Genomic DNA, 27,859 nt, shown 5'->3' on the forward strand with positions numbered 1-27,859 from the left:
TGGCAAACCTTCACCTTGATCAATTCCCGCACGGAAACCTATGCCCTCACAGTAGAAGGTCGTGTGGATCCAGAATTGGCCTCCACAGTCACTTCCAAACTCACTGTTAAGACCCTGTTCATGAAAGACAATCTTACTTGGCTACAAGTGATCACAGAGGAGGAAGAAGAAGAAGAAGAAGAAGAAGAAGAAGAAGAAGAAGAAGAAGCTGCCCAGTGGCAAGATTAAATTCTGCCCATCATATGTAGGACTACAGCCCCTGGTTTAAGTTAATAATATCTATTGCTACCTCAAAGATGTTTGACAAATGTTCTCTAAATGATTCCTACAAATTCAGTTGCTTTGAATTTACATTGTAGTAGAAAGTTCCCGATTGTAAGGATCTTTCAACAACAATATATTTTAAACCACCTTTCAACCAAAGTTCCCGAATAAAACTTATTTGGCATTTGCATATCACCCAGATCATAGTTAGTGCTGACAGTTCAATGCTCTTCCTTCTTACTGACCTCTAAAACCTGTCACTGTGCTGTCTGAAATTATAATTCCATTTCACTTCTTTACTTGGGTTTGTCACTTCCAGTAACACTCCCTTTCCCCCCTCCTCAACCATCACAAACACTCTTCTGTCATGCCATATAAAGTATCCGTGAAGGAATTATGTGGTGTTTATCACCATACATCTGAGTTTGCAGCACAGACCTTTTCATGTTTTGTACTACATCCCCCAGGTGACACATTAAGTGCAAAATCATCTGCATTATTTCCAAGCATGCTGACAGCACTGTTTATTTCTTTTGTACATATTTTGGCACAATAGTCCAAAGTCTCATGCATTCCTATTCCTTTCTGTAGATGAGATGGAGTAGTTCCATTGGTGCCTAATTATTAAATAACCATGGGCTTACATTCACTCCCATCTCCAAGGATATTTTATTAAATATTTTATTTAACAGAATCATAATCATCTTATATACAGTGCATACAACCTCATTTCAACCAATAAAAGTAATTTCTAGCCAGCACAGATGTGTGCCTTAACTGCCTGTATATTTCATAAATGCCCCCCAATTCCCTTAGTCATGCATAATTAGCGTACTGAATAGCTGAAGACATCAGCAACTGTAGGGAATGTGATACCATCATCGGGTTCAAAGGTAGGCTTGTGGAACTGATTTTACTGCTCTGAAACGGTCTTATTCCAAAATGCTAGAAATGAGTAGATAAATAAATAAATCCAGAATGCACATTAAAAAGGCTTTCATGTTTTATTCTGGCTTCAGGCACACACAATAATTAAGATTGGAACAGGTTTTTAAAAAACAACAACCAAAAACCTCGCCACAGAAAAGAGCACACTGATTAAAGGAATCCTAGAAGCATAAAATAGCTAAGTCAAAAAGAGCCCCCAAGTGTCATTTCCACTCTCTGTACCAGGCCTCCTAGAAGTAATACAGCTTACAATCAAATTAATGGAGATGGAAGCCTCAGAGTATAGGGGAGAATTTTGGTGTAGGGAAAAGCTACTGGGGTGCCTCCCCCCCCCCCCGGCTTTTATTTTATTTCTTTTTTTCAAAACACAGGAAGGTGCGCTTTGCTTCAGGAAGATAAAACTTCATTTTTTATGATGTGGGGGATTATTTTGAGGCAAAGGCCCAGCTTTTGCCTTACCCCCTTTTAAAGGACTACAGAAGTGCTGAAGAGGTACACTTCTTACTCCTGAAATAACATTTGCAACAACCAAAACCAAGAGAGCCTTTTTAAAATGTCAATAACTGTGTGAGACTGTGGGTTGGGTCTGATGTTTCTCTGGTCGGTGTTAGTACACCCCAGATGGCCATGGAATCACACTGGGTCATGACTAACTTTAAGTCCATTGATTTCAGTAGGTCTACACTGGATATGAGGGACACGGGTGGTGCTGTGAGTTAAACCACAGAGACTAGGGCTTGCTGATCAGAAGGTCAGCGGTTCGAATCCCTGCAAAGCACGAAGTGCAAGTAGATAAAGAGGTACCGCTCCGGCGGGAGGGTAAACGGCGTTTCCGTGCGCTGCTCTGGTTCACCGGAAGCAGCTTAGTCATGCTGGCCACATGACCCAGAAGCTGTACGCTGGCTCCCTCGGCCAGTAAAGCGAGATGAGTGCCGCAACCCCAGAGTCGTCTGCAACTGACCTAATGTTCAGGGGTCCCTTTACCTTTTTACACTGGGTATGACTGAGTTGGATAAAATCCACAGCCAAGAGAGAATCAGATATAAATACTGGCTTTGAACTCCAACCTGAGTACTGGGAAAACAGCAATGGAGGTCAGGTTTTGCCTTGGAAGACTCAGGAAGCTATCATAACTGGATGTGGATTTCTTTACCTCATTGGACCTTAGGTGAGATCCTGCGACAGAATGCAATGGAAGGAAGGGGGGATGCCAGGTTGAGAAATAACCCTCATATGTTTGTGCAGCACGTCCATGAGTGCTGCATGTCAGTTTTAACCTCATGAGGAGTGGTAAAAATATTTCTTATTACATGACAGAATGAAACTGTTAAGTAATCTACTGCATGGTGAGAGAGCTTACTTCATGGTAGTTTGGGCATCTGTATTGATTCATCTCTGGATGACAAGGCGCAAAATAGCCCCAAATAATAGCCTTAAACTCTGTACTGAAATGATGGATCAATGACCCAATTCAGTGGTAACACTGCGTGATGCAGCAATGGTTAGGAGATTGGGAGGGCTTCATGGGCTCATGAGCACCTCCCTCTTCCTTCCGCAGTTAGCATTAACTTTGGTATCACTTTACATTTCTGTCAGTGTGTAACCATATACTGCTTTGAGGTCTAAGCTACATATTGCATAGGCAATCTGTAACATTATTTTTGCTTAAAAGCAGACAGAGAAGGCTTCAAATTTGATTTTAAAAAGCTCGACAGTATTTTTGGGTTGTTGTTTTCTTTTAAAAAAACAACAGAACTCATTATCTCTTTATGGAAGCTGTACTTTCACGATTGCTGCTACATATTACTGTTAGAGCAAGCATTGTTAAAGATCAAAACTTATATACAAATAAAAAAATTGGTGGCTTGTTTACTTGGACACCTTTTTTGTCCTCATATGCAAAAAGTCACAACTGTAACCACAAATTATAAATGAGGGGAAATGTATGTGGCATAATAAATACTAGCCAATCTCTACAATTTTCTGCATGTGGGATAGTATAAGATCCAACCACTCCCCTCGGGATAAATGGCACAGTTCACAATTGAAGCGGGGAACAAGCCAATATTTTTTCAAACTCTAATCTGCATACAGCAATATTGTACAGATAACAAGAAACAGCTTGCTGAATAATGTATCAATTAATTTTAAAGCCTTCAGCTGGTTTTAGCTGGTAAAATAACCCTGCATGTTAATACCTTGCAAGGACAAATAATAAAATATTAATCAAAGTTTATGCTAATCAAGTGTTAATTGCAAACAATCCATACCAAAGAGAATGAATTAATATATTAACAATATTAGCCTGCTAAGTTATTAATCCGGAGGAATAATTAATTTACTTTAACATCATTAATTTGAATACTACCAAGGAGGCTAATGGCTGTGAATGTTTATAGTTATATTAAATATATATATATATATATATATATATATATACACACACACACACACACATATACATATATATGGTTTTCTGTCTTACTCATTGACCCACAGTTTTGGGGCGTGGAATACCATTTCACCTCTAGAAACCATAAAACGGGAATGGAATCCTTCCAGGGATCACTGCTCTCTAGCGCAAGCACACTTAGGCTGCAATCTTACCTCCCCAGTGAAATCAACAGGACTTAATTCTCAGTGGACATGGTTGGGACCATGCTATTATGTTGCAATCATCTACATACTTACTGTATATACTCAAGCATAAGCTGACCCGAATATAAGCTGAGGCACCTAATTTTACAAAAAAAACCCTGGGAAAACTTAGTGACTCGAGTATAAGCCGGTTCACCACACCACAAACCTCCTGGTGGGCCGGAGTGCGTGTGTGTGTGTGCGCACATGAGCACACGGCAGAGGGGGCTTCTCTCTCCCCCCAAACCCTCCCACCCCCCTGCCTACCTAGGGTGCTGCCAAGAAGCAGAGGCTGGTGACGGCAGGGACGGAGGAAGAACAAGCAGCCCAAAAGGGCTGCTTTCGGGCTTCTCCTTCCTCCTCCTCCACCGACAACAGCCTCTTATACCCTCACTTGAGTATAAGCCGAGGGGGGGCTTTTTCAGAATAAAAAATGTGCTGAAAAAGTCGGCTTATACACAAGTATATACGGTACCTAGGAGTAAGTCCCAATGAACCGAGTATGACTTACTTCTGAGTAGGCATGTATAACATTGCACTGTTAAGGTTGTGTTTTTCTGTTTCCTAAAAATATGTTAGCGTGCTACAATACATCAATACAGAAAAGTATATTTGGCTTTATCTAATTCTTACTCTGTGCTTGCTGTTGCTCCACCTCCCACCCTCATTACTGTCTTGTTCTCCTATTATGTAGCGAAGACCCTGCATATACTGCTTACACTGTTTGCACTAGGGTCCTCGGAGAACCCTACTAATAACTGTGCCTCAGGAATTCAGGCAGATACATCTAATATCAACCCACACTCTGCTCCAACAGCTGGGGGTTCCAGGGCAGAGTACCCCAGCCAAGTAAGCAGGGGAAGAGTGGCCAAATAATATATATGTGAATAATGTGCACTGTCTGAACCGTATTGCTCTAACACCCTTACTTCCCTGTAGTGTGGAGCAGTACCCTCCAGAAACAAGGGAGGCACTTATCCACACACAAGAGTAAGCTTTGTGTTAGCAAAGGCCAGGCAAACCACTGCAGCCATTGCAACAGCTGCCTAAAAACCTATAAGCACTTTTTGCTTGAAGGATCACAATTCAGATTTAAGGAACATAATAAGCTGTCATCACACATGGTGTCTATTGCACTGCTCAATGCAGTCTAAGGCTAAGACATCAGCACTGGAGGAGCATTCATGTGGCGATATCTCTTCTTCTCCCACACTTACTCTTCCCTTTGACTACCTCACACTGTCACGGCCCCGAAACAGGAATCTTTAGATGCAAAGTCTTCATATAAACAGTGGCCCCAATAAGGAGGCATGGTAGCCCCAGAGAGTGCTTCAAATGAAACAGTTCTCTTCTTCTCTGATGTTAAAACAAATCACCTACAACGTATCTCATACAGTGGTGCCTCGTGTTACGTACTGCTCCCCTTACGAATGCTTCGGGTTACGCACTCCGCTCACCCGGAAGTAGATGCCCCTTGTTGCAAACTTTGCCCCGGGATGTGAGTGGAAGCCGCGCTCCAGCAGCGTGGCAGCAGCAGGAGGCGTCATTAGTGAAAGAGCACCTCATGTTATGAGCGGTTTCCGGTTATGAACGGACCTCTGGAACGGATTAAGTTCATAACTGTAATTTGGTTTAAATTTGATTTACAAACTTAATCCGTTCTGGAAGTCCGTTCTTAAACCAAAGTGTTCTTAAACCAAGGCATGCTTTCCCATAGCAGCGGGGGACTCAATTTACAAATGGAACACACACAACAGGAAGCAGAACATGTTCTTATTCCAAGGCAAAGTTCACAAACCAAAACACCTACTCCTGGGTTTGCAGCGGTCTTAATCCAAGTTGTTCATAAATTGGGCTGCTCTTAAACCAAGGTACCCCTGTATTCACACACTTAGGTCTGGAAACCTAAAAATACTTATGAAGAGGTAAATCCTACTAACGAAATCAGTGGGATTTGCTTCCAAGTAAACATGCTTAGGATTGGACCGCTATGGATTAAGACCGTTCATCCATTAGCACCAACAAATAGTTGCAGACACAAAGCATGACTGTTCTATCATTTAAAGAAAAACAAACAAACAAACAAAGGAAATGTCTATAGGATATTCAGTGGAAAACCATGCCAAGTTTACACTCACAGGATTGCTACGCAGCGACACAGATATTATGATCCCATTAAGCATGCTTGTGAACTGACCTTCATAAGGTGCTGGTTTATCCATTTTGTGAATGTTTTCTTTTGTACTTTGTCCCGCTCATCTGAGGAGGAAAAAAAAAAGATTGCATTAATTCTAAAAATAGTACTTACTAAGGTCTGGGAGTGTTATGTTAAAAAATTTCACACTACTTGAAAAGATAAGGTGACGATTCAATTAATCATCGCACGCTGGTTTGAAACATCTGTTACAACAAACTATAAGAGAGCCACTTACAAAGTCGAACAGGAGAGAGGAGGTGAAATTAAGAACCAAAAATGCAGAAAACTAATTTAAACAGATTTTTTTAATAAAAAAAAAAGAAGAAGAGGAGGAGTTTGGATTTGATATCCCGCTTTATCACTCCCCTTAAGGAGTCTCAAAGCGGCTCACAATCTCATTTCCCTTCCTCCCCCACAACAAACACTCTGTGAGGTGAGTGGGGCTGAGAGACTTCAAAGAAGTGTAACTGGCCCAAGGTCACCCAGCAGCTGAATGTGGAGGAGCGGAGACGCGAACCCGGTTCCCCAGATTACGAGACTACCGCTCTTAACCACTACACCACACTGGCTCAGAAAGTAGGGAGGGGCACTGTTTTCTACAGAGAAGGATGCCAACAAATACACATTCCAGATTATTTATTTCAGGGCTTGTCAACATGCTACATTCAAGATATTGTTGGACTCCAAATCCCATCAACCCTAAGTTAGCACAGTCAATGGTTAGAGATGATGCGGCCTGTAGTTTAACAACATCTGAAGAGTACCACAGTGGCTATCCCTGATTTCTATATTATTAAAATAATGTCTATCCTTTTCTATCACTTCGGATGCTCAAGGCGGCAAACAACATAAACAATAAAATACAAAAATAATAAAAAGACCCAAACTTCCCACCTCCCCAAAAAAACATTGTTGAGATACTTTTGAAACACTGCCAGCTTGCAACCATCAACAAAATGGTCTTAGCCATATGCTGAAACGGATTTGGTAATCCGCCTTGGTGCCCTACAGATGAGGTGCGGCGACTGAATGGAACACGCCTGTTGGGAGAAGTATGGGAGACTGCGGTCAAAAAAGGAAAAAGACTATTAGTGAAGGCTGGTATTGCTTTTTTGCATATATTAGCAGGACTGATTGGTTGCATCTACTGTCATATTCCCATGGAACATTATGGTGAGGACTTATAATCTGAAAAAAGAGGACATTAGAAAAGAGTCAATATTTTATATTGCCATTTGTTATGCAGTTCTGGGGGTGGGATTTGTTTGATATGCATGTCCATGTTTCAAAAATGAAAAAATGCATAATTCTTTTAAAAGTCCAATCTCACATACCCATCTAACAAACCAACAGAGGGTGAACAGACACAAAGCAGGACCTCTGCTAAGGAACAAAATGTGCACGTTCACATAGGGAACAGGGTGGGTCACCTTCACTTAAGGTAACCTCTCCTGAGGCTACTTGTGGCTTAAAGGTAAAGGTACCCCTGCCCGTACGGGCCAGTCGTGTCCGACTCTAGGGTTGTGCGCCCATCTCACTTAAGAGGCCGGGGGCCAGCGCTGTCCGGAGACACTTCCGGGTCACGTAGCCAGCGTGACAAAGCTGCTCTGGCGAGCCAGCACCAGCGCAGCACACGGAAACGCCGTTTACCTTCCCGCTATAAAGCAGTGCCTATTTATCTACTTGCACTCAGGAGTGCTTTCGAACTGCTAGGTGGGCAGGAGCTGGGACCGAACGACGGGAGCGCACCCCGCCGCGGGAATTCGAACCACCGACCATATGATCGACAAGTCCTAGGCGCTGAGGTTTTACCCACAGCGCCACCCGCATCCCTTGTGGCTTAGGAGATCAGAAATTGAACTCTGACTACAACTTTGCTTCTCAGCCCAATTAAACACAAATGAAATATTGCAATGATAGTCTCCATCCACCCAGCTCCTGTCAAAAGCTTAGGACATTATACCACAAACACAAGTGCACAAAACTCTCTAAGCTGCTAATTTTCACCGGTCCAAATTTCACACCTGGTCCCAAGCTCACTTTATTCTTCCATACTGCTCTTTCCTACTTGCTGTCTGTTAAGCAGTGTCCACTCTTTCTTTAGGTGCTTACAGGACACCAGAAGGTTACTTTTCTGGACAGTTTCAGCACTCGGGTCCACTTGCAGCTCTTGCTGCCCCTTCCCTCTAAAACACTGGCTTTCAGTTGGTGGGTTGGGACCCACTACCAGGACACAGCCTGATCTCAGGTGGGTCACAACAGCAAAATTACTGAAAAACAACTACAGTGGTACCTTGGGTTACATACGCTTCAGGTTACAGACTCCGCTAACCGAGAAATAGTGCTTCAGGTTAAGAACTTTGCTTCAGAGTGAGAACAGAAATCGTGCTCTGGCGGCGCGGCAGCAGCAGGAGGCCCCATTAGCTAAAGTGGTGCTTCAGGTTAAGAACAGTTTCAGGTTAAGTACAGACCTCCGGAACGAATTAAGTACTTAACCTGAGGTACCACTGTATATGGTTAAAAAAAGAAAGTGGGTCCCTAAACAAATGTTTGGGCTAAAGGTGTGTCCTGGGATTGAAAGTGGAAGAATACAGCTCCAAAGTGAATGGGATCAGTTGCCAGAACAGACAGCCATAACACACCTCCACATATCCCTAAAATACGGAGCAGTTCTGTGAATTTTAATTCTATGCAACTTTGGAAACCAATCAACATCTCCAGTAGGGCTGTCAGGCTGTAACCCAAAGATTCCCCCTCTTCTTTTAAACCTGCTGATCAATTGGGAGAGGAGGCGGTTGCAACCTCCTGCCCTTCTAAATCCTATTATCTTCCTCCTTCAGCTTGCTGTAACAAGCAGGATTTCAGAGCTGGAGTGGACTCTGGGAGGACAAAGGGAGAGGGACAAGTGGGAGTTGCCTCATCTGCTGATTCCCCCTTTCCTAGATTTGCTAACAGAGTAAGACTTAATTGATGCTAATCTTTAAGGTATGCAATGTCTCTCTGGACATAACGAAGACAAAGAAGCAAAGGAGTAGGTTTTTTCCATTTTAATTAAGATGATCGCAACACATGTATCAATTATTCCTCATGTACTCTATTTCACAACGTAAGCAAGCACTGCTGTGTTGGGAAAGGCAATGCGCAGGATGGCAGAATAACTCAAGAACGAAGGGAAAGCAAAATTATTTTTTAGAACAGAGCTGAAATGCCTGTGAAAATCAGGTACTGAATTTTTATTTTTGAAACTCCTCCAGGGGAAAAAGGTGGGGTTTTTTAACAGAATATCTGCAAACATTCTCAGTAGTGGTACTATTATTATCTGGTAGAAACAGCTATTCCCCTCCTCCACTTGGCCCTGGAATTATGCAATGTATGGGTCATTGTGATGGATAAAAATTGGCGGCTAGGCCGCCAACAAAGGAAGTCTGCTATATTGCCACCGTTGTTGCTTGCTACTGCAGCAAAAACCAAAAGCAAGTGGAAAGAGCCCATGCTGCTAGCATTTCTAATATTAAGTCCCTTTCTCAATATTTTGTTGGAGAATTTCATCAACTTCACACTGGAGAAAAGTCTGTAAAAAAAATCTTCCCATTACACTACCCTCAAACAAAGAAAAGATAAAAGAAGGGCCATTTTCACCCAGTCCTCAAATGTTTTTGATATTAGAGGTCATATTAACATTTGCTGTAAAAATAAACGTTGATTCTTCCAGCTTATGCCATTTATTCCAATTTCAGTTTTAATATATGCCTCCGTCTTGAACTTGCTAGATGCAGATGAGTGATAGGAGGCACCAGCTAGGGAACCCCCAAGGGAAGAAGGACCAGAGCCAGGGGATTGGTGGTGGGACAACAATGAGTGGTCAGAGGGAGAAGAGGAAGTAGACTGGGAGGAGGAGGTATCAGAAGCTGAAGAGGTAACAGGGCTTAGTGAGCAGGAAGCTTCTGTGGCAGAGAGTGGTCCAGAATCAGAGGCAGAAGCGGAGGCTGGAGAGGCCTTGGCAGAGATGGGTGAAGAAGCCAGGGTGTTTCCCCTTCCTGCTGTGACTAGCTCCCCTCCCATTTGGTCTTCCAGAACCAGAAGGGGTATGAAGAGAGTGGAGCAAAGACAGGCAAGACAACAGAGTCTCAGATTGCTTGGAAAGGAACCAGGGGAGGAGGAGACTTAGGGAGCTGAGGGAAAGCGGGGACCTTCAGTCTTTACAACTGCCTCATAGGGTCAAGTTCTACCAGGAAGAGTTGATGTGCTCTCTAGGCCTGGCCTCCTGAGCTGTCTTGCTTCTTTGAATAAAGAGTTAATTTCACTGAATTCTTTTTGAGTTATTGATGACCGGCTCCTAGCACCCACTCCTGTAAGCCTCTTACTGCAATTGTGTTATACTTAGAACAGCACTGCCATGACAACAGTAAAAAGCTAATTGTGATAGTCACAGAATAGATCCACAGAAATAAATGGACTTGAAGTTTTACAGTTTTTTTGTTTAATTTATATACCACCCTTCATCCAAGGATCACCAGGCGTCTTACAATATAACAACACAGAAATACAAAACACAATAACAAACAAAACAAAACACTGCAGCATTTTTTATTTATTAAATAATGTTGGATACCAGCCAAAGACATTATTTTGGGTCTTTGGAGCATGCTAGGACACTTTGGGCTGTAAATCCTAGGCACACAGTTATTTAGAGGAAGCTTCACTGAACACAGTGGGACTTACTTCCGTGTATGCATGTAAAGGATTGCTCTGTTAACCAAATGTCTACTTACCACCATAATTCCAACTAAAGCCCTACCAGAAAATATTGCCAGATTGCAAAAAGACTGGATCTCATGATATATAATATCCTTACTTTGGGAGAATACTGGAACTTGGAAGGTAACCATGCATTAACGCTTCGCAAATTTACTATGATTACAAGCAGTAAAAGGGAGTAAAGTCAGATGTAGACACATAAAAACCAAGTTGTAAACATATAACTTTGACAGTGTCCAGCACATTCACAAACAACAGGACTAAAGTTCAGAGCCTTTTACAGCAAGTCTTTCAAACCAGAAGCTCTGGAAAACAAAGTTAAAGAAAAAACACCTCGGATAACTAAACTAATCCACAAGAAAGCAAAATATGTTTGCAATTCCAAAGACTACTTTTGCACATTTTCTTTCCAAAGCAAAACTGGTAAAACAAGCATAAAACATGGCACAGTTTGTACTAACCCGTACAGCACATTAGTTCCACCAATTTTGCATTCCATTCCTGCTTACATCTAGGGGGCTGTCCCATCATTCCAGGGGAGTGAGGTGCTGTTAATTTTCTTAAACTCTTCAACTTCAGGCTATAAACTAGTTTTTCCTCTTGTGTGTGTGTGTGTGTATGTGTAGAAAACGAAATACCTTTGTTGACAGAATGGCTCCTTCTGATAGAAGGAAAAAAGTAGGAACTCTCCTTTTTAAGTAAACATTAGCAATCACATGCCTGTTACAGCCAACCAGATAATGGTATTTTACATTGTATTTCAAAACACAACTGTTGCAAGAGGTACAATTTTTATTTTTATTTTTATATAGACTGGGTGCTTTTTCTGGTATATCCTTCTTACAGTTATACTGAAAGATTTGCCCTACCTAATTAGAAAGGTGGGGGAATGTGCAAACTTCCAGCTAGGATTGTCGTATTTCCCTTGTTTCCAACTTAATGTGTAATATAGGCCCCGGATATTAATACTGATTTTTATCCTCAGCAGACATATGCCCATTATATCTTTCAATGGACATTCATTGCCCTTCCTTTAAGTGATTTCACTCAAGCTAAAACTATACATGCAACCGACTGAGGTGGTACAAAAGACTGTGGAACTTTGGAGTACAGGGAGAGCATATTACTTTTGATTTCTCTCTCGTCCCCAAAAGAAAAGTGAAAAGTTGTCAGCAGAAAACTAGCTAATTGTGGAGAAAAGTTCCAGCTCACCCCATTAAATGCTGTGTTGGCTTTCTTTTTAGCAGAGTGCTAAAAGTCAGTATTAAAAATGTGAGATTCTGATGCTCTCCATTCTACCACCTCACCATTTTACCATCTCATTTGCTTCATGGGAAGACCAGGCCTCAGTTCTGGTAGTTCTAAAATGTAGGGGTGGGTGATTTTTCCTAATCACTCCAACATCTTCCCTATTATAAGTCATAGGGGGCACTGTAGCCTTTTCTTCTGCTCAACATCTTTATCAGACTTCCACAACCTAGTGCCCTTCAGACTGCTTGGAATACAAGTCCCCTCAGCCCCAACCAGCATGACAAATAGACAATGATGACGGAAAGCGTAGTCTGGTCAAATAAGAAAGAAAAAAGCAACTAGGTCACAGATTACTCTGAGTTGTGAAATGTCTAAAATGACAACTGATTGAACATTAAAAGTGTGCCCTGGATTAAGAACATTCACTGGGAAGTAGAAAGACTAACTAAAGTCACAAAAACCACAAATATCTACCCTTTCTATTTAAACATATGGGCTCCTCTCAAATTACAGCCTAACCTCAACTCAAGCACCAGAGTCAACTGCTACCAACATAAACAGGGCTTATTTGGCAAATGCCAGGAGCCGGCATATGCTCTTCCAAGAAAGGTATTTCAGGCATGTATTTTCTCCGCTACTAAGTGGGCACCAGCCCTCTCTACAGCTGTGTTTTAAAAAGTTTCTTCCGGCATTATTCTGAACAGTCGCATAGAGAAGGGCGGTCATGCTATATTCACTTTCTCATTTTTGAGACTGTCTACAGGGTTTCAAGAGGTGAAGTCTACAGTTAGGCTGTTTAAAGCTGTTTGAGACGAAAGGACTGATTGCCTAAAGCTTAACTTATACAACCATATTTTACAGGAGAACCAAGCATTTCCCCTTCCCCTGCCATTTCCCCGTGGAGAAGCTTTGTTTTGAAAGCACCTCAATAATGAGTTTCCTCTTTTCTGCCAACAAAAGCTGCACATCAAGCAAAATTATTAAATTCCATATTGAAGCTGCATCCCTGCTCACACAACAGACTTCTGTTCATGCAAGAGAATGTCTCCTTGCTTTCCGACTGCATGGAGTTAACCAGCATATATAAAGAACAGGTCCCAATACACTTTTGGCATGAACAAGAATGAGTAAGAGATGAGTAAGCTTAAATATCAGTGTCCGGGATCACCTGAGCATAGTGATTCTTACTGGAACTCTTTACTGGCTCTCAATTAAGTGAATGGTTGCAATTTGCTCTTAGGAAAGAAATTAGAGCACAGTGCTTCAGAGAGCTGTTGTGCTTGAGGAAGACCCTCACCCTAGACCCTCACTGACCAAACTACAGGTGGGGAGGCATGTTTGACTTGCCAGGTTACAACCCAGAGAGAGATCACCACTGTTCCTTTAAATTCTCTAGTGCAACTGGAGATAAGGAGGCACAGCTTCACATTCCTGTTCAGTATACCCTGTCACTGAGAGTTTCAATGTTTCACCTCTTCTACCGGCTGTAAGAACATAGAGGCATATGGTTCACAGCAGGTAGGGCAAACAAGAAGGATCACCATAGTCACAGGGCACTTCCAAATGCTGAACTATCTAAAGATGCCAGAGTTTGAATCTACAATCTTATGCATGAGCTACAGCGCTTCTCCCAAAGGCTAGGTGATTAACATCACCAGTGGGTCAGTGATGGGGTCTGGGGAGGAACAAGTCAAAGAAGCTAAGACTTCCATATCTTTGCTGCATCAAGGTGTTTAAAAGGCAAGGGTAGACCTCCAGACTGTACACTGGGAATGCAAGGAGGGGGAGCAATGTGTATTTGCATGCATACTGCACAGAATTGTACTACAGACTACATACACCCTGACCACCATAATAATGAACATTTTCTGTGCCTTGTAGCCCCTTTCAGAAAATTTCATTAGAAAAGAGATTACCACACCCAAATTCAACATTTCCTTTAAAATTCCTTTAACATTTCCATGACAAAACCCAGAAATGGTCTGGCTTCATACTACCATGCAACAAGAATCCACCTGCCTCTGCAACCTGTTGTAATATGTGAGGCTGAGTTCTGTACCGCAACAAATGAAGGAAGTGTATGGACTGCCAAATCATTGCATCTGAAAGAAGGAGAAAGGCAGTACTATTGTGCTTCTCAAGATCAGGAACTGCAACCCTAGCGATAAGATAAGACGAATGTTAAACCGCAATCCATATACCAGCCTCTCAAACCAAACAAGTTGTTTCTCTTGAAGTTTGAGCAGTATTTTAAAAGAGTGGGTGAATGAAAGCTTGCTGTCCACCCACTGGGCTTTAGGTGCAGTGCTTAGAAAACAGAATTCAAGGAGAATGTGTGGGCTGAAAGAAAAAGAAAAAAAGGTTCTGGTTGAATCATTCTGTATTATGTTATCTATTTTGCTGCCCTTCCTTTTGTTGGACCTTTCAATGAGATCAACTGGAATGAAACAGCTGCAGAAAATCACTAGAGGTCTTAGCCTTGCAGCAATCTTTTATTTAGGGTCTGCATTCTCTTCTTCCTTTCTGGAGCATAATGACTGCATTCAGTAGCTTCTGGCAAAGCAAGTGCAGCCATGAAAGTTCTGACAGCTTACTTTGCAAGACAACATATCTAACCACTTAGTTATTTTACAATTCTTACTTATTTTTGGCAGATGTAACTGATTTGCCTCTGTCAATGGCTCCACAATCCCATGGATCAATTCAGCACTGAAATACAGAAGTGGCAAGTACTGAAGGGTTCTGTACAAATGTGCATCTCTATAGTGTGAAGCATCCTATATATTGTCAGTAGTGCAAAAGGAATGGATTTGTACCACGTGAATCTAGCTATTATCGTGCTGTAGACTACTGCCTGTTAGTAATATAACACTTATTTTTTTCTAGAGAGACAATTCACATGTGAACAAGACACTTATTTTCTTCACACACCCCTCCTTGTGTATGGGAATATAACTCCCAGTAGACATTTTGGATAATGAAGTGGGTGAAAATAATGCTACGATAGTGACTGAAATTGTTCTGGCTACTGCTTACAGATGAGTCTACATTGTGAAAATAAGCTGCAAGTTCACCTGTATGAGCCAGACATTACTGCCAAAAGTGGTGTTCTACAAAGTAAATATCTTAAAGCTTTAAGACTTACGAAAAGCTACATGATGAGGGGTAAATAAAATTAGGATAAATTGGTATCATAACAGGGAAGAGAAAGAAACATAGGATAAATAGGAATTAGGGGCGGCTATCTGGCAACTTGTCTCTCTTTCATTTCTTGGAAATGCTAAAGATTACTTGGAACAGATTTTACCAATGACTAAGCAGCATAGTTATCATAAACCATATTACTGTCCTGTACTGCAGAGGCATTACATCAGAACAATTGTTTAATGTGTAGGTAGGTTTCTCAGGATCAACGAGATTAGGCTTCTGTAGTGAGTAAAAGGCCCATGACTAAAAAGATCTTTTGTATCCACCGGCAACATTGGAAAAACTTTTTTTTTCCAAAGAAATAAATTTGTGAGGATGACAACTCCCACACCAACCATAATGGGGAATATCTGCAGCTTTGCTTTAATTGATGTTGCCTTCTTTGTAGTTTTAGGCAAATAAATACTAATTGTGCTGAAATAGTAAAAGCAGTCTTATCTCTGCCCTAAATTATCTTTACACAGTATATTAATGGTGGAAACACTTAAGATGATGATGAGGTCTACTTGGATTTTATGCCTTGTTGTGTATTTTTAGTGTGTGTGTGTGTGTGTGTGTGCGCGTGTGTGTGTGTATATATATATATATATATATATACACACAAACCTAATGCGCTATGCTTAGAGAATGTGTTAATAGGAGTCTAACAAGTGCCATAAAATAGACTGTGGGGGTATTTGGTAAGTTCTTTTAAAACAACCTATTGATAGCTTTTCAGCTCTAAATTCCTGTAATGAACTTCTGACACTGGCAAGCTCCTCCTCCTACATAACTGTTATATGACTACAATATTCTCTAAACAAAATTCCTCAAGTGCAATAACCCTCAATGGCATCCTCTTGTATTTGCTCACATCCTTCTTTCCTTGATACAATCAGATCTGCTCTCTTCCCTCCTGTTACCAAAGGCTTGCGGCAGCCATGGACTTGAAGGAGTCAGAGAAGTGTAAATATCAGAGGAACACAGGGGCTTTGAAAACAACAGTCAGAAAGCAATCCTCTTATTTTCAATTGAATTTCTCTGCTTGTTAGATCTGGTTCTTACTGCACAAGAGAGACATCAAGTGATTCAACAACTTTCTGATTAAAAACCGCAACAGTTGTTTGCAGCCAAATTATAGATCTTTGAAACTTTCTGTGTGCATGTGTGGGTCTACCCACATGTGATTCTCTGAGTGCAGAATCTTCCCGGCTGCATCCCTATCTTCTTGCCAATTCATTACAAAGGATGTTGAATCTCATAAGATGGAAAATGGAAGTATGGTTCAATGTACAAATGTAGATGCTCTCACTGTTAAGTTTGCCACGTTCTCCTTGAACATCACTAAGTGCCTTTTGTTGGCTTGCTTGGGGTCTGAAATGACCATCTTTCCGGGAAAAAAATACTGAAGGCCTGTGTGCTTTTCCATACATCAGTCAGAAAGCACAGGCAGTAAAACCTGGCTTAGTTACAGTGGTGAAAGTTTCTAAATTATTAGTAAAGGAACACAAGAAAGGCTTGTTGGAGCCATGTGGTCTAAGCTGCAGCAACCCGCTCAGAACCTTGTCACATGTTGAGCTTCTCTGGTAGACTGAAGGTGAACAACGGCCTTGATTACCTTCCTCTCAAGGTAAGTCTCTCAAGCCTAAGTCTGGCAGGACAGCTTACTCTATGGCATTAACCCCTTCAGAGAATCATAGAGTTGATTGGAAGGGACCCTGAAGGTCTAGCCCAACTCCCTGCAAGGCAGGAATCTCAATCTGAAACCATAGTGGACCCTGTGTAGCTTTGGAAATGTGCTAGCAGTTTTATTGCTGCACCACTAATTAGACTTAAGGTTATTGGTTATATGAAGCTGGTTATCTCACATATCGCATCTTTTTGTTCCATGACAGAAGAAAGGAAATACATAAAAACAATATATCTAAGTAGTCAAAGATTTCAAGTAAATAACACGGAGTGAAAAGACCATAATACTACCACTCTGTATTTATAATGAACCAGTAAGTCAAGAATTTTTCTTTGCCTGGTCTCCTATATGCCAATATGCAAAAAGGCAACTACTCCTAAGGGAGTTGTTAAACAAACCAATAGTTAATTAAGTCAAAAGTCCCAGTCACTGGACATATAAACACATCAGCTGATGTTTACACCACAAACACACATTTTATTATTCCTATTGCACTAATATCCAACAAACACACTGTCGTCCTTTGTTGGTGAAATTGGAAGAAGAACAATCAAAAGATTCTGCTCAGCAACAAAGAAATGTAGAAAAATAAACAAAAGGACTTTCTGGATGTCAAACTGATACAAAGAGCACATACAGACGGAAACTGCTACAGCCTAAAACCATGTTAAATCTTTGGATTTAATTTATTTTGGTTCACACTGAAAGTATTCTTGTCCTACACAACTATGGTGTCTGCCGACAAAACATAAATAAAAGGGACCTCAGGAAGCTAACTTAGGCTATATTGTGCTCTAAGAAACATTACTGTCTTGATCCAACACAATGTTAGTCATACTTAAGCTTATTTATTTCCATCAGTATCTAAATTAGTGCTGGATGCTGGCCTATAACCGGAAACCACAATCAGTCCTCTTACTTTTCTGATGATCAGAGGACAGTAGAATACAGAACTGAGACAGCTATGCAAAGATTTGCACTAAATTTTAAATGGGAGAAATAAATATATGCCAGGATACCACTCCAAATTTCATCATGTGAAATTACAACACAAAACTCCTGTGATACTCTGTTAACAGGGTTACAATTTTTGTTTTCTAGACACATGGAAAATAGCACTAAATACTATCTAGATTTGATGAGTGGAGACAAGTGAGTGAATTGTGTCACCATCAGTCATATGGGGCAGAATTATTTTCTATTTCATCTATCATGGAAGAATTTCGTAAGTTCATTAGTGACAATGAATGGATGACAATTGCAAACACATATTAGGCACCCTTGGCATTATTTAGCCTTGTTTACCAAACAAAAGAGTAAGGGTGACTGAGGAGGACATCCTTTACCAGAACTGCTGTTAAGGAGCCTTTACTATTAAAAACCCATACTATTAGGACCTACTGTCTTCCCTAACATATGCCCTTGATTCTACTTTCTAACCTGGCTTTAACTCAGTGGGACATGTTCCACACTATTAAGACCTATTGTATTACCTAGGGTATGTCATTGAGTCAACTTTCTAAATTGGCTATAACTGAGCGGGTCCTGCTTACAGAATCAGTGACACCCAGTTTAGTTGCTACCCCTGTAAATCAATGCCACTTGTTTATGCAGGCAACAAGTCCCAGGATAACTCTTCTGGGGCTTTTTTAGGTCACACTCAGGTCACTGTGTGCTCAAACTGAGAACTCAATACAGTTCTGCACATACCCAAAAACAACTATGCTGCTGGGGTTTGGAGTTGTAGTGTTGGTGTCATTTGTGTTTGTCTGGGCGTTTTCCATTCTTTTTTTGTGGAGCAATGAGTGTACAACCCTCTCTTTCCATTTTGTGCCATTACTTGATCAGTCAGTTATCCCCAAAAGAAAAGGCAAACAAGTGCTCCTAAATGTCAATTTTCTTCCCTTCTTTCAGATAAATTGACCTTGCCTTCGTGCTTTGATTATACAACCGATCTGACAAATGGATTTTATTGTTGTTTCAGAAGAACTACAGTGGTGCCTCGCAAGACGAAATTAATCCGTTCCGCGAGTATCTTCGTCTAGCGGTTTTTTCGTCTTGCGACGCAACCCTATTAGCGGCTTAGCGGATTAGCGCTATTAGCGGTTTAGCGGCTATTAAAGGCTTAGCGGCTTAGCGGATTATCTGCTAAAAGGCTATTAAAGGTTTAGCGGCTTAGAAAAAAAGGGGGGGGAAGCAAAAAAAAAATCTCAAGACTCGCAAGACATTTTTGTCTTGCGAAGCAAGCCCATAGGGAAATTCGTCCTGCGAAGTGCATTGAAAACGGAAAACCCTTTCGTCTAGCGGGTTTTCCATCTTGCGAGGCATTCGTCTTGCGGGGCACCACTGTAATAATATAAGCAAGGCATATGTTACTCTTAATATTTTAACGTTTCAGAAGGGGCATAAACTACTTATAATAATCTTCCGTTTCCACAAACTTAAAACTTAATCCATTATGGGAAAGGTGAAGGAAATAAAATATCTGCATTCATTTTGTTGTAAAATATGAATTGTTCCGCCACAGTAAAATTATAGTAAGAAAAGATGCATGTTATGCATTTCAAATATCTAAAGCTTCCATAAATAAAATTTCTAGTGTTCAAAACAAAGCAGCCTTGAGTCAAATTTTAGATATGGTGACGTGTGGCTGACAATAACATGATTTCAAAAAGTGTGTGAATTGTAGGATTGCGAACTTCTGAACTACTCAATGCTGCTGCATCTTTTACTGTTCTTTACACAAACATCAACTAGTGATTATTTTATGTCCATGCTACCTCAGCTGCTGATTTTTGTACATCAAGCTACTATCAGGGTTTTTCAGAAGAATCCTATATACATTTATACTCAGAATTATGTCTCAATGAGTATGGTGGGATTAACGCCCATTTAGGATTCCAACCTTACTCACCTGCCAGTGTCTTGCTGCCAACAATGCCCTATATAGGACAAAGAAATCAGTCTCCAAGCAAGAGAATAAATGGGTGCAGGAATTTCTGGTTTTAAAAACCAGCAACATTCAGATCCCATTGAGATAATATTTCAGTCTCTAAGAACACTCTCCTCCTGCTGACCTCCATATCACTATACTTAAAAATAAAAAAGCAAAAACTCCAATCTTAAACAGAAGCTGCAGTGTTGAACTGCTAATTCAGAATTTATCAGCAAGTTTGATTCTATTCAATTTAAATTTAACCAGGATCATGGGCTTCTTTCTTGCTCCAGGTATTAAATTGGCACATCACCAGTTACTGATACTGTGTACATTTTGGCTTTGCATAGAAGTATCACAGACCTAGTTCTGTAGGTTTCAGTGCATGGCCTTTGGGCCACACTGTTTACACACACACCCTGCCTCTGTATTTGGATGTGTACACAGCATGTCAACTACAGGTAGCACTTCATGCATCTTGACAGAGCGGGCCCTAGTCTATGTAAGAATACACCACAGTCATTAATCTGTTGTGTGAATATGACACATGGCCCTTCTAAACCATGCCTCAACAGCACGTAGAGACTGTGATGGAGACAGACTAAAAGTCACAGGTTCAGATTCGCTCACATCAAGCAAGTAATCTATTTCAGGCACAGGGATTGATTACTAGAAGCATGGCTGCCAACTTTTCTTCTTTTCTTTTTTTTTAAAATGAATCCCTGTCCAAGCAAAGAGTATATTTTTAGCTGACGCAAATACAAGAGCACTGCCACATTGAACTGACAGAGTCACTTATGTGGACTTAAGGAAAACTTTGATAAACACAGGTCATACTTCCACTGAAAGCATGGCAAAATGCCCATGGAATTCCAGTGGGAATGGGATTAACGTTAGGCTACAGCCTAAAGGAATTTTCATTAGTTGAATAATCCATGGTAATCCAACACCGATTCTGTTTACAAAACACATTTTAAAAATTCTTCCTTAGCACAACAGAAACAAATATTATTCTTATTTAGCTAGTGCAAGTATTTGCACCGTGGATTTAACATTCAAATTTTATATGGCACTCTAACAAATAGTATTCAATATCATTGCTTAAATATGCTTGGGTTCATATTAATTTACACCATGTATATTTATTGTAATAAATTTTCACTGTTATTTACCTAACTTGTAGGTCAAACCTAGAACTATCAGGGTAAAGGTAAAGGTAAAGGTAAAGGTAAAGGGACCCCTAACCATTAAGTCCAGTCGTGACCGACTCTGGGGTTGCAGCGCTCATCTCACTTTATTGGCCGAGGGAGCCAGCATACAGCTTCCGGGTCATGCGGCCAGCATGACTAAGCCGCTTCTGGTGAACCAGAGCAGCACACAGAAACGCCGTTTACCTTCCTGCCGGAGCGGTCCCTATTTATCTACTTGCACTTTGATGTGCTTTCAAACTGCTAGGTTGGCAGGAGCAGGGATTGAGCAATGGGAGCTCACCCCGTCACGGGGATTCGAACCGCCAACCTTCTGATCGGCAAGTCCTAGGCTCTGTGGTTTAACCCACAGCGCCACCTGCATCCCTATTAGGGTAGAGCTATACAAAGCAGAAAACATGGGGCAATCACAGAAAATGGCACAGCCCTATCTTGATTTCTGCATGTTGTCAAAGTAGCCAACCAGATGCATGCAAGAAACTTACAAACAGGATTTGAGCACAAGAGCGCTCTCCCCTCCTGTGTTTTCTTTCATGTGGTTTTCAGAAGCATTACTGCATCCAACTGTTGTGGCCTTCAACAATCCTGTCCTCCTTGAATTTGTTTAATCCTCTTTTAAAGCCATCTATGTTAGTGGCCATCACTACCTGTGAGAGGTAGTTTAACTATACACTGCGTGAAGAAGCACTTTCATTTTTCTGTCCTGGATCTTCCAACCTTCAGCTTCATTAGATGTCCATGTGTTTTAGTATTATGGGGGGGGGGGGGACACTTTTCCCTATCCACTTTCTCCATGCATAATTTTATAAACTTCTATCATTTCATTTCTTGCTCACCTTTTCTCTACACTAAAAAACCCCCAAATACTGCAACCTTTCTCCATTCCCTTGATCATTTTGGTTGCCCTTTTCTCAATCTTTTCCAACTCTACAATATTCTTTCTGTGATGCAGCAACCAGAACTGTATACAGTATTCCAAATGCAGTTTGCTCCATAGATTTGTATAATGGCATTATGATGCTGGCAGTTTTATTTTCAATTCCTTTCCTAACGATCCCTTGTATGGAATCTGCCTTTTCCCACAGCTGCCACAAACTGGGTTGACATCTTCAGCATGCTATCTCTGCTATGACCCCCAAGTCTCATTCCTGTTCAGTCACCACCAGTTCAGAACGCATGAGTGTGTGTATGTGAAATTAAGATTGTTTTGTCCTGACATGCATCACTTTACACTTGCTTACACTGAATTGCTTTTCCCATCTCACCACCCATTCACTAAGTTTGGAGAGGTCCTTTCAGAGCTCTTCGCAATCTCTTTTTCTGTTAATGACCCAGAACAATTTAGTATCATCAGCAAACTTGGGACATCTCAAGCTGAAGATCGTTTATCAGTAAGTTGAAAAGCACAGGTCCCAAAACTGATCCTTAGAGGACTTCACTTTCTACATCATACTATGATCTATGATCTCTCCATTCAGAGAACTGTCCATTTATTTCTACCCTTTGCTTTCTGCAACGTAAACAATTTGTGGGCCGTAAAAGTTCTCCTCTTATTCCTTGACTGCTAAGATTGCTCAGGAGTCTTTGGTGAGATACTTTGTCAAAAGCACAGTACGTCAACCACATCATCTCTATGTATATGCTTGTTGACACTCTCACAAAACTCATGAGACAGGACTCAACCAGCTACCAGTACGAAAAACTTAGCATCTCCCAAAAGAGCCTGAAGGAATCTAAGCAACTACAAGTAGCTTTGCAGTCAAGGACATATATTTGTACTGTTTATTACACTCGGGTATTCCTGGTTTTCTGGGACATGTGGTCCCTGATGATGTGATGGATATCGTCTCCCCAAATCCCACACATAACAGCTGCATGAAGTCTACTTATGTGAGCCTTAAACAGCAATCACGTCTGCTACTTAATACTAAAAGCTAATATTAATGCTCCAATTGCAACCAAATAAAATTAGGTAATGTGCAAAAATATTCAAAAAGTACATCTTTGGAGATGGGAATAAATGCATGCCATTTTTCAGTCTGAAACCTAATTAAACTATTGAAGTAAGCCCAATGTTTTCCACATTCATTTATTTCTGGGGACATACTGTATGTCAGTGATGGTCTCAAACAATACTGATAATCTGAGAGAGGGATGATCAAAGTATCTGGAAACACATTTCCACACAAGTTTAGTTTATAATTACACCTGGTTTTTCTATTAAAATCTTATAATCAAAATGACTTACAATAAAATAATCCAAAATACAGTGAGATCAAAACAATAAAATCACAAATCAGTTAAAACCTAAAAATGTTCCGGCTTTCAGGGCAATTCAGAAAAATGATCTCCTTGCTTGGGAATTGACTTCTGTACATGGGGGGGGGGGGTAAGAATGGTAGCTAACTCCTAATATCACTGGATGTAGAGATGAGGGCTCATTATTTGTATTGTATTATTTGTATTGTTGCTCACACCAGTCACCTCTGAAAAAGTGTGTGTGTGTGTGTGTAGTATGATGATAGATAGATGATAGCTAGATAGATAGATAGATAGATAGATAGATAGATGATAGATAGATAGATAGATAGATAGATAGATAGGTTATAGATAGATAGATGGATAGAGATGATAGATAGATGATAGATAGATATTTGCAGGTTTCCATTAACAAATATGGTCATTCATTAATAACAATCCAGAACCCAAAGTAGTGCAATACCAATTTTATGCATTTTTATATAATTTTAAGTCAAAAAATAATGAGAAAGCATTTGAGTTCTCCAGAACTCTTAATCACGCAGGATGTTAAACAAAATTCAAAGGAAAGATGAAAAAGGACAAGACTGAGAGTAGTGCAGTTGCTCATAAGGTCTGCAGTTTATAATATCTTAAAATGGAATTCAGGAGTTTTGCAAACAACAACATCAAACACCACTCCCGGTGAATACTGAAACAATTCCAAAATTAAACACATCAAGGATAACGAGAAAGAAGAGTTCACTATGGTGTATACTTTAGCATTTACTCAAATATTAGCTGCCCGTATCCCTTTGGAAAAAAGCCTAGAATTAAGAGAATAGTTTTTATACCATAGTCTGAAGGTCAAACAACCCTGGCTCTCTTAATACAGGAAGCCATGCCAGATCCAAAATTCAGTAGGAATGTCCAGCTAACAACCCCCAGACATTCCAGAGTAAGTGTGTCTCCTCCTCCGAACTCTTTCATTGTGATGGGAAGGGATGGAGGACAACATTTCATAGGCAACTATAAAAATCCATACTTGCATATCCATGTGATAATATAAAGCTGATAGTATATTGTAAGATATAGCCAGCTGTGTGACCTTAAGGATGGAGTAATTGTTTGGGACTTAGGATACTCAAATCCCAGCTTCACCACAGAGCTATTAGGCAACCTTTTCTAATCTTTAGAAACAAACACATTATTTCACAGGTAGGCATCAAAATTTGTACCAATGTATCCATATGCCTTCATTTATCCCCTGTAAAACAGTAGTGATACCTGCCTCACCAGTTGTAGTCAAAAACATCTGGAGAGCACCAGGCTGGGGAAAGCTGCTTCTGGGTGACTTCCACCAATAGCTTTAAGTTTATGTTTCCAGTCCTCCTCCCACAACTGCATGGGGTCGGACCCCACAGCACTGAGATGGGGAGATATCTCTCTAAAAGAGCAAGCAGAGAGCTTTATCTCTAAAGAGCAGGCAAGGGGCTTTATCTCCCCATCTCAGCTCTGAGCACCACAGTACTGAGATTGGAAGATAATGTTGCACATTGCATCTGCAGTTGTTAAAAATAGAGCAATAATGAAAATGGCTATTGATTCTATAGGACTTTCATTACTGCACCATTGATGGAATATAAATCAGTTACCAGAGATGGGACCTGTTGTAATAAGCTGTATATGAATTTCCAGATGCCATGACTTTTCCCTGTCTTGCATCAATTTAAACCTAGGACATCTTCCAAGAATACTAGATGAGCTCATTTCTACCTGCAAGCAGCTTCACTGGGTTGCTTTTAAAATCCTCCAGGGCCAGTCTGCACACTGTAATTGCCATATGAAAGCTCCTTGAAAACCATATCTGCACAGAGATGTCTTCATCAGGTATAAAATGTAGAACAACTTAGTTCAAAGAAAAAACAAAAACAGGAATCATGTCTATATTCCTGCCACACACACCCCAACCGCCCTGTACTTCTGTGCTTGGGCACAGACTTGCTAATCTGTATCTCAACCACCCCTTAAAGCAGAGCAGCAGAACCTGTGCCCCTCCAGATGATGTTGGACTCAAATCCCCATCATTCTCTGTTGGTATGTCCAATGCTCAAGGATTATGGGAGCTGTAGTCCCATATTGGAGGACAACAGATTCCCCAGCCCTGCTTTGTAGTGAAGCATGAATTAATGTAATTTTTTCATATTGCCAGCTGGAAAAGCTATAGTGTGAGCACCTCTGGTGGAAAGCTACAGTAGAGGCATCTTTAGTCCCAGAACAAGCGTTGAAGTCAACGGGAGTACACTACAATACAGTACTCTGCTGAGTGTGCTTATTTCTTGTTCCTCTTATCAAGCATATGATGTTTATTTCCCAGCAGCTACGTCTCTAGCCACAGAGTTATTTGAACAAAATAACTATTTCTCAGTGTAATCCCAATATCTTTTTTTCTTTTTGCAATGCTCAAGACATACATTTTACTTCTCTCCCTATGCCCTTATTTTTTTTTTTGTCTGCCTGTTCATTGCTCCTCGTAAGACTGCTTTTTTTTTTAACAGTACGTCCTAGATTCTAAACATCAAAATGCTTCCCCACCCCCAATGAGAGAAGCTTGCTGTATATGAATAAAGAAAACACAAGAGCTTCATATCAGTATTTGATACTGGGATTGTACAGTGAAGTTAGCCACATCATAAAATAAAATAAAAATAAAACATATTTCATTTGTTTGTATTTTGATGTGTTGTAAATTTCGTTTTACATCAGTGTTGTATATCACATCGGGACTTTCTGTGTAAGACTACTAATAAATAATATTGGGTTGCATTCAAAATACACCCATTGAAATCAATGGACTTTAACTATCCCCCAAAAGGCAGTGATCTGCTAGGGACAGGTATCAAAAAACAGGGTTTCTGAGTATACATGTATAGGATTGTGCACTGAGGAGATCAACAACCAACTGGGCTCCTGCAGAACCAAAGGTCAAAACAAAGTACCTTGTGTCCTCCATTTAACGGCGCTCTTAAAAGGTACATAGCTCTGGGTCAGCCATCAAGAAGGTCCCTTTGAGAATGGTGGGATGCTCACCTGCTACCAACTCCTGTGAACAACCAGATTAAGTCTACTGTCACCATTCTCTCCTCATGCCTCCCTGGGGTGGAAGTGAGGTAGGAGGAGCTATTTGGTGCTTTTCAGGAAGCTTGGCTTACTCTTAAGGTGTCCAGTTGCTGATCCTAATGCAAGAGCTCTGATGTAACTGATTGGTGGCAAAACTACACATAGGGCTGCAATCCTAAACAAACTAAGCAGAGAATAATCTCCAATGTACTGAGTGGGGCTTACTCCCGAGTTGATATGCTTAGGACTGTGCTGCATGTGTCACAGTTTGAAACCTGAAGGTTGTTAAGGCTTAAGTGGAGGTGACTCGGGGTGTGGTATTTGTCATTTCTTCAACCTCTCTCCCTGCTCCAGCCTTCTCTCTCACGAGATACATCTACACAAACATGCACAAACAAGAATCAGCTCCTGCTTGCAATGGCTTTACAGGAAGCAAGCAAGGCCACACCCAACTTAAAAATACGATGACAATCAGGCACTCACTGTCTATTAAGAGATGTGTTGCATCTTCAACGCTGCCAGTAATGCCTCTGTGGTTGTTCTGCCAGTAACTTGGTGCAATCTAACACAGTCTAGCACTGCAGCCTTTCAGCAACATTTTTGTAGGCAATATTTAAGTAAATATTTGGCTTCTAATTTTACACAAAACAGAGTCTGACCGTTTGCTTCTTTCATTTCTCCAGAATTCCAAAAGGGAGTTTATTCATTGGGGTGCCTGTCACTGTCAAGCAGACACTTCAGATATATAAACAGTGTGAGAGCTGCTGCTGACAACTTTTAATTGAACTGCTTATAATAATAGTAATAATACGTTTAAAAAATGAATGCCAGCTACCAGCTCAAACTGGAGCCAAGTACAGGCCACATTACTGCTTGCTTGCTTGACTGAGCGTCATCTTAAATTACACATGACAGGGTGCTAAAAGGTCTACTGCAGTTTAGCAAGTCAGAAACCATGAGCAAGTGTCTGAGCAATGTCACTCACACTGTAGTTTCCCATGGCAGTCCACTTTCAAAATCCCGTGCAGTTTCCCCATTTTATTTTATTTTTGCTCTTTTACTGGATTATCTTAAATCAGCCTTCCTCAACTGGATGGCTCCCAGATGTTTTGGACTACAACTCCCATTACCCCCAGCCAGCACTGCTAGAACACAACGGGCTGAAGAAGTCTGTCTATTGTGCTTATATTTTGCATATGCACGAAAATTTGCATGATTGTTTTAAAAACAACAACAACACCAACAACACCATATTGTTGTAAATGCTTCCGGAGCAAATTGTGGAAATAAAAAACCAGCCATTGCTGCAGGGCTGCAACCTGCAGTTCTTCTGCTTGCTAAAGATAGGGTAGCTAACTATATAAATAAAATTAAAATTCTGATACTGAGTTGGAGCTGAGGTTGAGGTTCAGAATTTATTTATTTTT

At 40.7% G+C, this 27,859-nt stretch overlaps 1 protein-coding gene across 29 annotated transcripts in view; it reads right to left on the reverse strand.

Moving 5' to 3' along the window:
- The window catches only part of LOC308472756 (dystonin-like), a 306,554-nt gene that overhangs the window by 226,681 nt on the left and 52,014 nt on the right, over positions 1-27,859 (reverse strand). For 28 of the 29 annotated variants that reach the window (XM_080997848.1, XM_080997841.1, XM_080997871.1 and 25 more), the window contains one exon: positions 6,047-6,108. In XM_080997848.1, the coding sequence (XP_080853974.1) occupies positions 6,047-6,108 (62 nt within the window). Of the gene's footprint in view, positions 1-6,046; positions 6,109-11,265; positions 11,348-27,859 lie in introns of those variants that run through there. The other variant, XM_080997850.1, reaches the window with a different exon arrangement.

The sequence above is a fragment of the Podarcis pityusensis genome, assembly GCF_964106645.2.
Source record: "Podarcis pityusensis genome assembly, chromosome: 3".
NCBI classification, from domain to species: Eukaryota; Metazoa; Chordata; class Lepidosauria; order Squamata; family Lacertidae; genus Podarcis; species Podarcis pityusensis.